General features: G+C 49.5%; 1 protein-coding gene across 1 annotated transcript in view; it reads right to left on the minus strand.

The window, feature by feature from the left end:
• The window catches only part of RALGPS1 (Ral GEF with PH domain and SH3 binding motif 1), a 392,441-nt gene that overhangs the window by 11,611 nt on the left and 366,980 nt on the right, over positions 1-13,850 (minus strand). Inside the window, exons 12-13 of the mRNA XM_042781469.1 lie at positions 13,198-13,352; positions 10,790-10,841 (exon numbers count right to left, since the gene is read on the minus strand). Of these exons, the coding sequence (XP_042637403.1) occupies positions 10,790-10,841; positions 13,198-13,352 (207 nt within the window). The remainder of the gene's footprint in view (positions 1-10,789; positions 10,842-13,197; positions 13,353-13,850) is intronic.

Here is a 13,850-nt window from a genome sequence, read left to right on the forward strand (position 1 = left end):
ACCATCTAGGATGACTGCTCCAGGACCTTCCCCTCTTGTCTCATCAGTTACTTTTCTTTTGGTGATGCAGTGCCACGGTGTGTGTGTGCTCAGCTCCCCAAGTCCTCTAATGTAACGCATCTTGGCCCTTTGCCCACCTCAATCTCAGTGTCAGATGATGGCCATATGCTGACCCTACTCCACAGGAGAGGCCCTGGTATGTTTGACCGCAAGCCCACTAGCCAAATTGCCTCCCCCCCTTCCATGCGGCACATGCCTAAGGCAATTGACTGCTAACCAGGTTGGTGGTTCAAACTCACCAGCCACTCTGCAGAAGGAAGATGGGACAATATACGTCTCTAAAGATTTACTACCGTGGAAACCCAATGGGGGTCGCTATGGGTCAGAAATGAGTTGAAGACAGTGGGTTTGGGTTTTTTGTTTTCTCTTCCATGCAAGAAAGAAAGCAGTGAGTGAATGTGACATACAGATAATGGTGACTTTCACCACCACTAACAGTTGTCAAGCACCTCACAAATGTATGTATCACCACAACAGGTGATAATCCTGTACTTAAGCAGTGCTGCTCAGGGGAGTCTGTAACATGCTGCCCCCAGGGTCACTTTTTTCCCCACCCCACCTTCTATGAGCTAGAAAGGGTCTGACAGTGAACCATTCTGTAGGGACATCCCTTGTGGCTCCATGGGCTGCTCAGAGGACACCTTCTCTTCATCTGATCCAGATTCTCACTCTGAGCTTCTGTCTGTTTAGAATTGGAAATGGAGTCTGCTTTCTCAGAGCTGGGTCCTCTGGTCCCTTCTCCTCCACCTTTCTTCTCATGAGTCTTTCTTCCCTGGGACCCCTGGACAGTTTGTGATGAAAGTGAAATATTCGCAATTACCAGTTCTTCAGACAGGGCATAGGTATGGGTATCTTGGGGCTCACATTTCTTAAAGTTCCTGAAGCCCTGTTGTGAGTCTAGGAGGTCAGGGAGCAAGGACAGGTCTTGGATAATCATTATGTTGGGGTCTCAGTAATTTTAGTCTTAGCAGGAGGAGGATCCCTATTCTTCTGTCTCGAGAGTACAGAGTCCCCTGGGAGCGGTGTACCTGTGGAAAGGTCCAGGTGATGCTGTTTAGTCTCTCAGCACTGCCACCTTCTTTCCATCATTACTTTTCCCCTTTTGAGACTGTCCATGCCTGTGTATTTAACAGGAGTTTGGCAGAAGTGACACTTGTCAATGGATAGCTTAAATCAGCACCTTCCAGCCAATCTGGTCTCTTTTAAACAGTCTCTCCTCAGGCTCCAAATGCACTGGGCTGGTGGGGGAGTGCATCCACTCATAGCCCATTGGGGTGTATCACAAACTGGGCAAGGAGTCATCAGTTATTGAATGACCATATGTGCTAGGACCTTACATTCATTATCTCACTGAAGATTTGTTTAAGTAATAGTAGCTTCTCTATAACAAGGAAACTGAGGGTCAGGGACATGAAGCTACTGAGCCAAGGCACAAGCCTCATAAGCCAGGCTTTAAACCTAGATCTGTCGTTCAACAGTCCAAGCTCTTAACCATCACGTGAGATGCTGCCTTGCAGGTGGAGGGAGAACCAGAAGTGTCACATGTGGTGGGAGCTCCCATAGTGAGCCATTAAGAGACCCTGTGGACTGGATTCCATGTTTTCCAAACACCAGCACCAGGTGGGAGGCTTCCCTGGCATTCTATTCTCAGAGGCACTGCCACTTGTAGGTATCTGTCTGTTGATCACTAAAGGGGTTTTGTCGGTTTCCGTGAGACTGGATGGCCACAAAATTCTTAAAGTAAGGATCCCCTGAGGTGGAGACACCTCCCAAGGCCCCCAGCCCCTTGGTTTCCCTGATGGGGTATTCTCCTGGTGGTTTGGCCTGACATTTACCAACTGCCTGCCCATGTTAACTAAATCCTTTCATGCAACCCTGTGAGAACTCAAAAAACTCACTGCCGTTGAATCGATTGCGACTCATAGCGACCCCTCTTTGGGTTTCTGAGGCTGTATCTCTACGGAAGTAGGTTGCCCAGTCTTCCTTCCAAGGAGTGGGTGGTAAGTTTGAACCACCAGCCTTCTAGTTAGTAGTCAAATGCCTTAGGCACTACACCACCATAGCTCCCATCCCTGTGGGAAGGACACGGTTCTCTTAAGCTGGTTAGAGGAAGAAACAGGCTCAATGAGGTGAAATCACTTGTCCCATCCCATCGGCCTGCCATTAGAGAAAGAGATGCGAGTGCTCACAAAGGCAGGCTTGCTTGCCTGCATGCTCCAAGTAGCATGTCAATCTAGCCGCCCCAGGCTGTGGAAGTCAATGCCCACTCTCCCTGGAGGCTGGCGCAGTGATGCTGGGCCTTGAAGGGCCCAGTAATGGTGAGCTTTTCCCTGGGTTTAACTTATAGGAGAAACAGGGTCTGGGTTGTGGTGTCTCAGAGTGAGCTCACTGCAGAGCTATGGCAGGATTGTGATGGTGCAGGGTGACTCTGGCTGGGCCCGGGTAGGCTAGCATTTGCACAGAGGAGCCGAATCTTCATATAGATTGAGAAGATGTTCAGGGTCAGAAAATGAAAGTAAACAGTCTCTAGTGAACCCCAGAAATCACTGGATTTTTCTGACTTATGTGGGGAGGGGACCCTCACTCCAGAACCACACTTTTCCCAGCATCATTCTGGGAACATGTCAAGCTAAACAGAGTATGTCTCAGGAATACCATTTCACTGTCCCCCTCTGGGCTGTATGGGAAGAGAGGAGTTGCAGTGGGTAACTGAGGCCTTCTGAGACCAGGAGCTCATGGGGGGAAAGGGGGAAACAGGCTGGCAACCAGGTTGAACATCTCAGTCCTAAAGGACGTACAAGATGATGATGAGTGTGATGATGATGATGGGTGCCAGACAATGTGCTAAGCAGTATTTGTTCATTATCTCATTTAATCACACAACATCAGAGACAGGTATCATTATTATCCTCAGTTTACAGATAAGGAATCTGAGGCTCTGGAAGTTGGAGTAACTTGCCCAAGGTCATGATGCCAGGAAGAGGAAGAGTGGGTGATGCTGTTGAGCCAGGGTCCTGCTTGGCCCAACAGCGTCATGGCATACTCAGACTAGTGAAGGCGAGTCTGAAGGCCTATCTTGCCCTCAATCATTTTCTAGATATACAGTAAGTTGTAGATATCTGGAGCTCAAATTTCATAAAGTCCCTGAGTGTCTATTGCTGATCTAGGAGGTAGGGGAACAGAGAGAAGTCTTGAAAATATTACATTGAGGCCTGAGAAATCTAAATCTTGGCAGAAGTAGAGACTCCACTCTTGTCTCAAGAGCACAGAGGATGTACCTGGGGAAGGATCCAGGTGATACTATCCATCAGCAGTGTCTACCTATACCAGGCAGTCCCATTAGACCATGACTTGGTCCTCAATACTTCCCAATGATTCAGCCTTATTTGCAGCAGGAATCTGCTGCCTAAAGTTCTATAGGTGACAATGCTTTTTGAAAGACCTGTGCTGCCCGTGGGAGCTCTGGTGGCATAGTGCCTGAGGCATGTGACTGCTAACCAGAAGGCTGGGAGTTCAAACACACCCGCCACTCCTTGGAAGGAAGATTGGGCAATCTACTTCCGTAGAGATACCACCTCGGAAACCCAAGGAGGGGTTGCTATGAGTTCCAATCAACTTGACCACAGTGAGGTTTTTTTTTTTGGTACTGCCCATAAACCACCCACTCTTCTCTGGGAAATGTCCCTGTTCACTAAGTGGGTCCCTAGGATCCATGTTTGTACTGAATGTCCCCATCCTTCTGATAGTTAAGTAGATAGGACAATGCCTGAACCAAACCACCTCAATCAGATTTTCTCTCCCAGCAAGTAGGAATTAGATTTGAAAGACTGAAACAGGTTGTATAGCAGGATGAAGCTATAACATATAAACTTGGGAGCCATGAGGTACCAATCTTCCCCTCTGTGGACTGAGAAGTCCAGAAAGCTGGTCTGCAGAGAGGGAAAAGCAGATATACAGAAAGAAGGACAAATATAAGATTCAAAAAGAGTTCTGCTCACTTTCCAGGTCCTGACTCAGAGGGGGTTGTAGGCAGAGATTTCTCAGCTGGCCATGAATTAGCAGCAGCTAACAGGCAAGGTCTACACCTTGTTTGTCAGGACCTAAGGACAGGGTCAAGCAAAAGACTCTGGGCCCTAGAGTTCCAGGGATTTTGCCTATTCTTTCTCAGAAGGGTTTGCTGGGTGTAGCTTAACTTGCCAGACCATAGTTATAAGAGCTAAGGGAGTAGTAATATAAGAGATAGCATCTTTAGGGAAAACCAAATCAGAAGCTAGGCAAATCTCCAACTGCACTGCCACCCAAAGTGTCTGGGCAGAGCAGTGGAATCCAGGTACAAAGCAGTAGGATGGACCTGGGGAAATGAAACCTAGGGGTGAGCAGGTGAGGGATGTGAGCCTGGGGGTTCCCTAGGGCTCAGCCACAGGTACAGTGACAGCTACGCTGACCACAGCCACTCTCATGGGTGCGGTTTAGCCCAGGCTGGATCCCTCACCTCAAGGATCTTCTTCAGAACTTGGCCTCTCTCTCCTGAGAGAATAGAGTTTGGGGCTTGAGAGGCACCCTTGTAGCCTGGGAAACCTGGGTATCTACTATACTCCCATGATCTTCTCAAGGAAAGAAATTAGTTTCTTTAAAACACTTATTTGGGGGTACAGGCTTGGTCTGTGGCTATGAATCCCTTTTCCACTAAGACGGAAAGGCCTGATGATCTGCTTCAGAAAGTTAGCCGGTGAAAACCCTGGGGATCACACAGTCCGACTGGCAACTGACGATGAGGACAGCACAGGCTGTGCAGTGTCCTGTTGTGCACGGAACACCATGAGTCAGGGGCTGCCTCTGCAGCAGTGAAACCAACAACCGCCTCACACAGGGCACAAACTATACCATACCACCTATAAAAATCCTACTGCATCTGCAGGCCCAAAGCTGTCTGCAGCCACTCGTAAGGGGCCCTCCCCACACCTCAGGGTCATCCCGGAGGCCAATAGGAGCTGGTGGAAATGTGCATTTATTCTAGTTCAGTGATGACTGAACTGCCATTTGGGGAATTTTCTCTTCACTCCCACGTAGCATAGACCCCTGGATCACTTTCTTACTGGCAAGAGGTACCTGTTAAGGGACACTCATAAAAATCCCCAAATGAGTTCTCCACACGTAGCAGCTCAGCTCCCCCTATAGGCTGTTTACTGTTAGCATCCTCTTTGTAGAGTTGAGGAATCTGAGGCTCACAGAAGTTAAGAGCTATGCCCAAGGTCACTGAGGGAGTAAGTAGACCTCCCAGCACTGTAGTCAGTGTCCAGAATCTAGACCAAGATCTTTCACCATAAAGGTACACTGAGAACTTCAGTAAACAGGCCATGTCATGAAGCCCATCTCCCCTGCACGTGGCTCTAATAGATAGATTGAGCATTCCTGGGACACCTCTCCCATCCTGGTACACAACACAGGCCTCACAGCCCCTTCAGGCCCCAGGATCCCCTCTTGAAGGCCCATGGTGGTACTCTCATAAGTATCCTTGGGCCTCTCCTTATCATCACTTCTTCCAGAAGCCATCCCTGAGGCTGCAGTCTGGTGAGGGCCACCCTGGTGAACAAACCCACAGTGTCTGCACATCTTCTTCCTGATCCTCTATGGGCCTGGCATTGTTTACTTAATCTCTTAATCTTAATCTCCATCTCCTGACTTGGCTGAGCTCTGTTGTAACCCAACCCTCTCAAAGGAAAGAAGAAGAACCACCCACTATGTTATACTTTCCTCTCCCACTAGAGATGATGTCAGATCCTCTAAGGACCCTCTCTCTCCCAGTCTTCCTCCTCACTCATACCCCTCTCACAGGAGCAGGTCCTTCCACAGAGGACCTTCTCTGGCAATGGCAGCCCAGAGATGGCCGGCTGGGTGCTTTGTAAGGAACACTGTGACATACTTCCATATTTCACCTCTCAAACAAAACTGACCACTAACATTTCTAATTATAGTTTCTTTAACAAAGTTAAATGTTATTTTTTTTTTCTGAGCATAAAAGAAATATTTACCTATTGTGAAAAATTTGGCAAATACAGGGAAAACAAAACAAGACAACAACCTCTTCCAATAATCCTACAACCCAGAGATAAACAAGATGAATAATAGTGTGTATTTTCATATTAGGAGCTCTGGTAGCATAGTGGCTAAGGCACTTGACTGCTAACCAGAAGGCTGGCGGTTCAAACCCACCAGCCACTCCTCGGAAGGAAGATGGGGCAATCTACTTCCATAGTGATACTGCCTGGGAAACCCAAGGAGGGGTCGCTATGAGTCGGTCCGACTCGACAGCACATAACAACAACAACATTTTCATATAAACATATATGTTCATCTCTGTATCCCATTTTCATAAAAAAGAACTTTTAAATCCTTAGGATAATAATTTGTTCTCACCTCAGTGCCAACACTTCCTAAACCTGTCTTCCAAATCAGCATAGCAGAGCACATCTGTTACTTTCCGCTGATATTCCTGACTGAAACACTCCCTCCTCCCTTAACTTCTCAGAAGGCTGAGGTTTGCTTCAGGTCCATTTTAGCACAGCATCCCTGTCCTTACCTTCCAGTTAATTAAGGGTCTGTTTAAAATGCTGCCTCAGGCCACCTTCTTCTCCTCCTTGGGAAAGTAGGGTATGCTGCAGGACTCTAGTTCGACCTTTGTCCCCACTCCCAGGGTATGGAGAGAACAACAGGAGGCAGCAGGCCCATTCTCACACCACTTCCTCCAGAGACAGCCAAGACCACCACCTTATCCTGATTTTGGAACCAGAGGCCTTGGGCTCAGCAATAGGAGAGGGTCTTTAAGGCAGCTGGGGGTGGGTGCTGAGAAATGACTAGCACCTTCCTAGTTCTGGCTGTCTGGCCCCAACTACAGTCCCACTTATCCTCCCCAGCCCTGCAGGCCTTGTAACTTTGCCGAGGCTGAGATGGCTGAGGGGACAGGAGGATGAAGAACAGAACGGGAGGGCTCCTTTTGTTCCCTACTTTACTCCACAGTTCCAGCAAGAACAGGGGTTGGTGGCCAGTGCCACCCCTCTTCCTGACATGTCCCCACAGAGAGTTCCAGCATGGGCACTCATTAAGGTTAGCTGCTGCACAGAAGCCCTGAGCACAACCTGACCGCTTGTTGTCGCCCAAGGACTAGCCACTGGGCTGAGACGTCACTGCATGTAAACTCACAAGACATGGCCAAATGATCTCAGCCTGGACTGGATAATGGAAACTCTCCCATGACAAACCTAGTGATTAAGATGTGCCCTCAAACCAGTAGAGGTTTGTGTGGTAGGGGGCAGGGTCACTGACCAAGGGACTCCCTGCCATTCATCTTGGTCTCTGGCTCTGTTCCTCTTCCTGGCCAAACTTGTCACCAGGCCTGAGGAGCTGGTAGGTGATTCACTTGAAGCTTGCAGACCTCTAAGCTTCAGGGATATGGGCAAAGTGCTGCCCACCCCCTGCCACACCAGTTGGGTCTCTAGATGGAATGGTGAAGCCAGTAGCTTCCTCTTCTCTCATTTCTCATTCCTCTGGGTGGGGTCTAGCCCTCTCCTGTACCCTTGGCCCTGGCTCCAATGCCTCAGTCCACTCATGCAGGCATAATGATGCAGAGAAAGTGTATCTGGTAGGAACAGCTGGTGGGAAGTCCACGTAGAGGGAGGCTCTTCTTTACTGGTAAGTGCTTTGGAGGCTCTTTCCATTAGGTATAGGTAGGCTGATATTCAGGCTTCCAGGAAAGCGGGACTCTATGCCCCTTTATCAAGTGGGAACAATTGGAGCTGGGGGAGAACTAGAGGGTTGAGGGGAACTCAGTGGAGCCACAGATTGTGTGTAGAAAAGTAAGGAATAAAGAGTGCCAGGTGGCAACATGAAGGTCACCCAACTGTGAGAGAAAACATTCTAATGAAGATTTCCAACCTGTTTTGTCACAATGTGTGTGAAGTAAATCCTCCTCTCAAACTCTTCCATGGAGCATTCAGTGAAGTCCAGAATGCTTCCATGCTTTTGAGTGAGTGGGTTCTTTCTGGTGTGGATGAGAAGGGGCTAGTGCAAGACAGCAATGCAGTTTCATCAGGGACCACAGGAGTTGGACACCAAGGAGGCAGTGGGCATCTGGAATATGAGGACTGCCTTGAGTCTGACAAGGACTGGAAAGGTCACCACAACCCCACTGGCATCTTCCAAAGCCTCATGATCCCTTCAGCAAGGAAAGGTTGGGGCAGGAGTTAGGTCTCAAGAGAATGAGAAATAGGACATTCTCCCTGCAGGGCTGTTCCAAAGGTGGCTCGGGGCAGGGCTGGGCATCTGGCTGTGCAGAAGAGCTGGCCATGAGAGCAGTGCTTGGAGGAGATCTCACCCAAAAAGATTTCACCTACTACAGACATTGAGATGGATAGTTAATATAAATGCTATAATCCAAATAAAAGAGAGAAAAATACAAGTGCTATAGCTTACAGTGTTCACCACTCAACTGAGTCTAACACCACTTCCATGGAGCAAAGAATTCTCTCTCACCATCTCCCTCCTTATAACTCAGTCTTGAGTTAATTCCTTGTATTGTTCAGTCTTGAGTTCTTAGCAGGAACCCTATCTGTTATATCTCCAGGAACTGGCATGTGCCTGGCAGGGAGTAGTTGGTTAATAAACAGCTATTGAATGAATGAATGAATGAGCAAACAAATGGATGAACAAACAGGTCAAGATCTAGATGATATTCAGGATCATGGCAGTGTGCCTGAGTTTCTCATTTGACGTCTCCCAGGCCAGAGCCTGGCTTGCCTATAAGCCCTCTTTTCTCAGGGTCTCCCCAGAAATCTCCTGACTGGTACTGAGAAAGGCCAAATTTTTGGTCATGGTTCTGGAGTCTACCCCTGGTGGCTGTCTGGTCCTCATCCCTACTGCTGGGGTGCCCCCAGAGTGAGAGCAGCTGGGCCTATTTGTCTGAGCAAAGGGGAACAGGGCAAATGTCCCTCTAGGAGTCCTGACCTGGGGCCAGATGGTAAGTGTGTCTGAAGGCTCCCAGCATCCTTTTCCATCCCTCCACCCTGGGTTCCACATGGACAGACAGACTGACTGACCGACCCTCCATGACGCAGCGGCAGGCCTGGCTAGTGCCCGCAGCCTTCACAGCCTACTCTCTGGAAGAGGCTGTGGGACAGGGATGAAGAGGTAGCCTTGATTGTCAGGAAGATGTACTTGGGTCAATTCTGACACTTACTAGGTAAGTGTGAAGAGGACAAGTCATGTCACCTCTCTGAGCCTTGCTTTCCATGTGTATATAATGGGGGAATATTAATAGCTCCTGTGTAGGAATTTTTTTTTTTTTGAGCACAAGACAATCACTTGATTAGCTTTTTTACCCACCTCGAATAGTTCCTAGGAAGTACAAAAAATGAAATAATGAAAAGTTCTGTGTAGGAATTCTTGAGACAATGTATGTAAGACAGTGCCTGACACACAGGAAATGTTCAACAAAGATCAGTTATTATTATAGTAGGGCCCTCAACCTTGTGAGGATTTGCTGGGTGGGATTTACATCCTTGTTGGTCATTTTATGATTATGGGAATTGGGGGGACAGAAGGCTTAAGCAACAGTGGAATGCATGTATATGTATGAGTATGTGTGCATGTGCAAGTACATATATGTATGTGTGAGTGTATGTGTTTGAAAGCATATGTGTGAGTGTGTGCACATGCACATGCATGTGAGTATGTGGAAGTATATGCCTGAATGTACATACACATGTGCATGTATGTGTGCACACATGTGAGCATGTGTGTGTACATGTGTGAGTGTGCAAGTGTCAGAGTGTGTGCACTCACACATATGACTGTGCAAGTATATACGTGTGAATGTGTATGTGTTTGTTTGCAGATGGCTCGAGTGGTAGAGAAGGGGCTGAGCTCAAGACTGTGCAAACCTACCTCTCCCTACACTTTGGGTTACTGCATTTCTCCCTGTCTTCCCTAAGATCTCCAGTCATCACAGTGATGCCCTTCACCTTCATCTCGGCAGTGCCACAGTTATAGGAGCACCCCATTCATATTGCTCCCTGTCTTTCCAGAGGCCATCTGGTGCCTGGCACAGAGAAAGCACCGGTGAATGCGTATGTAATGGGTGAATTCCTGAACCTGGACAGATAGGTTCCACAGGAATCCAGACTCTGGATGAGGAATCCACAAGGATGTGTGGCAGCTGTGGCCACTTCATTGGCACTAGTGCCTAGTAGGGTGGGCACGCAAAAAATGCACATGGGGGCCACAGCACAAGGCCTGGGGTCATGTGGATACAACACTCTCAAACCCCACTAGGTGGAGCCACATGCTCATCTCACGACTAGGCTGATTCTCAGGCTTTTGGTTTCAAGAAACTATTTAAAACCAAATCTATTCCAAGGTCTCCTCCTGTAGTTGGCCCAAGGAAGAGGTCACTGGCTTCAGGCTTCTGGGCTGGTTCTTGGCTGAGATGAGGAGTAGGACAGCTCAGAGCATGGGGGCTGGGACTCCTTACCGCCCCCCCCCCATCTTGTGTTTCCTTCCTCCCTCCCCCACCCCCGCCCCCAGGCCAAGCCGAGAAGCCACAGAGCAGCCCTCACCTGAGGCTGGGCCAGTGAGGTGGGGTGGGGAGACCTGTCTCTGGCTGGAGTCTGTTTTCAGCTTTCTTGGGCCCTGAATACCTCCCCTGGGAGGGAGGATGAGCTGAGGCCACACTCACCTTTCCAGCCCTGAAGACATTTCTTCACTAAACTCTGAGCTCTCACTACTGCCTGAAAAAGGAACACAGATCAATGAGCATGGTGGCTTCTCAAAGGGCTGACCTTGGAGGGGCCCATTTGCCTAGGTCCCTAGGTCCAGGCCCCTGCACTCACAGAAGTGCTGGAAACAACTGCCTGTCTCTGTGGGCATCGCATGACCAATTTTGTTGCAGTTGTTTCTGGCTCTCTGCTCTTGAAGGGTTCAAAGAGCCAGCCCATCCCACAAAAATGTTCCCAGGGGGGTCCTCCACTCCCTTCCCACTGTCCCTGGAAGGCAGCAGCTGCCTGCCCACTGGCCTAGTGTGGTCTGGGTCCTTCGGCTCTGTCTTGGCCTGGCCTGGCCCCACCACTAGCTGTCTCTGGCCTACGTGAAGCCAGCACTAGAACAGACCTCACTGGCGAGGCCAGAGGGAGAAATGAGCACTTTTCTCCCCCATGTTCAGAGGCCTGAGTAGATACTTGGTCACAGTGTAGTCACCTAGTGTCACATGGAAGCCTTGGAGAGGGCTCTTTCAGACCCCTGCTCAGTGTAGACACACAGAAGGGCTCAACTCCACCACTCTGCTCCTCCTCCCAGGCGTGATCGCCTGGGGCTGACTGAGATACCTTGCTTCTCTAGGGCTCTCCAGGGCCAAGACAGCAGAGAGATTGCCTCCTGTCATTTCAAGCAGGCAACGGTGATGCCTTTGTGTTCTCCCTCAGACCCTGGAGCCTGACCTGCCTGCTGGCACCAAAGCTGAGCAGTGGGAAGGGAAAGGGGGAAGGCCTCAGGCCTGTGGCCATCAGTCTGAGCAACGGCCCTCATTATAGGATGGGACAGAGGACCAGGTCAGCTCTCCAAAGTGCAAGTGGACACAACATCTTACTCCAGGGCTTTCAGCACCAAAGAGAAAAACATTTTGAGTTCTCTGACTTGAGGAAATGAGAACCAAACAATCTTGTGATCTCCTGCTTGGATACCGGACAGCATCTGACTCAGTTTTCTGTCTCAGGAATAGCAAGCCCTGGACTCAGGCACAGCTCAGAAACTTTCCTGGACCTAGGACAGCTGTTCTGCTTCCCAGCTGAATGCTCTTCAGCCGGCATTTCCCAGAGTGGGTTCCACAGAACCCCAATCCTATATGGCACTCCAAGGAAAAAAGATTCCATTGCCAAATAACGTGGGAATTCCATAGACTCTGCTGGCTTCTGGGAGGGTTCATAAAGCCCATCAGCGTTATAATCTTATCTTTGAGTAACCTGACCTTTTCTAAACCCAGGGCTCTTCTGCCAAGCTACAGCTCTGAACCATGGGATGCAGTGTCCAAAGCTGTTATATTTCCCGACTAGATCCAAAGAGGGCCACCTCCTCCAGCGACAGAAGGCAGACATGGAACTTGCTTGTCACAAACTCTCAGGGTGGGAGACAGCTGCTCCCTGGAGTGATATTGCTCACAGCCTCTGAGACTGGTCTAATTTGACAGGGCCACAGGGACATGAAATTCCTGTTTGTTTTCCTGTCCCCCATGCTCAGGTGCCCTCTGCCCTTAGTCCTCATCAGGTCAAACTCCCAACTTGGCAACTGTCTAACCCACCATCAGCCCTGGGAGGACTCCCTGTTAAGGGAGCCAGACAGACACACAGACACACAGACTATAGAGGCACAGGCACACTGAAAGGGAACACTATTAGAGAGTGCACTTGCCTATTGGCAATATTGACTGGGTGGGTCCATTTGCCCTCAGCTGACCTGGACACTGCAGAGTCTGTCTGTAACCAGAGCTCAGTGCCAGCTTCAGCCCTCACTTCACCGTGCTCCCATCCTAGCCTCAGCAGCATAATGTCTGTCCATTTCATTGACATGAATACTGTTTCTGGCTGAAACTCAGAAATGCAAGTTCACCCCTGAAGTTCAGCTGGTCCCTTTCCCTAATTCTGTGTTCTCAGTGTGACTGCAAATACACAGATGAGAACCTGGTGGCAACTTGGCCCACCCCACTGCTGTCCTGAGGCAGCTTTCTCAGCTTTGCCTTGCAGGGCCCTGGGGCTCAGGAGCCCTTCCGGGCCACACCTAGGCTTTAGGAGTTGGCAACCTATAACAACCAGTCTCAAGTATGTCTATGGCTGCTACTTCCGTCTGACTGCAACGCTCACAAGCTACCAACAGAATGAAGACAAACTCTCTGTGAAGCCCACAGAACTAGTTGGGGAAGGCTTCCCAGACTTTGGGCTTGTCTTGAGGGAGTTTTCTCTGTGGGGAATGGGTGCCACTGGGTTCCCCATGGTGATGGCGCCACCGGGCATTGCACAGCAACACAGAGACAGACACAGAGCACACACAGGGCTCATGGGCCCACCCGCCTGTGGTGTGCAGGCCAGAGACGCTTACCTAGGGAGAGTCCATTGGTGACGGCAGAGGAGGTGAGGGCAAGGCCCCTGCGGGGGCTGCGGGACTCTAGGACGCTGTCGTCCAGTAGGTGCCTCGCTTTCTCCGATGGGAATGTTGCACTTTTACTCTCAACTACACTCAACTGACACATCATACTGGAAAATGGAAAGGAAGAGAGAAGGCAAAGCTCCTTATCTAAGGAGTAACAGCAGTTATACCTGCCCTGGGGTCCTGAGCAAATGGTGCAGCTGCAGGAAAGAGACCTCCACCCAGAACCACTGTACAAGTCCTGGCTCTGCCACTATCACACAGTTTGACGTTGGGCAAGTCACATACTTTTCCTGAGCCTCAGTTTCTCATCGATCAAATGGAGAAAAATGCACTTGCCCTGCTTGTCTCCCAAGACAGTTATGGAGGACTGTTCTGTGGTCGATGAAGGCTGTGTAAGTGAAGGAGCAGTATAATAACCCTGTGGTCAGCCGGCCTGGTTCTGGAGTCACACACACCTGGTCCAAATCCTTTATCCAACGGTTGCTCACTCTCATAAGGTACTTCACCTTGTCGAGCCTCATTGGACTCATTCTTAAAATGTATGTAATAGTAACACCTACCTCAGACACTAAAACAGACTCAAGGAAATAATGCTTTGATAG

Source organism: Orycteropus afer, unplaced genomic scaffold, assembly GCF_000298275.1.
Source record: "Orycteropus afer afer isolate SDZICR_OR568_19922 unplaced genomic scaffold, OryAfe1.0 scaffold00123, whole genome shotgun sequence".
NCBI classification, from domain to species: domain Eukaryota; kingdom Metazoa; phylum Chordata; class Mammalia; order Tubulidentata; family Orycteropodidae; genus Orycteropus; species Orycteropus afer.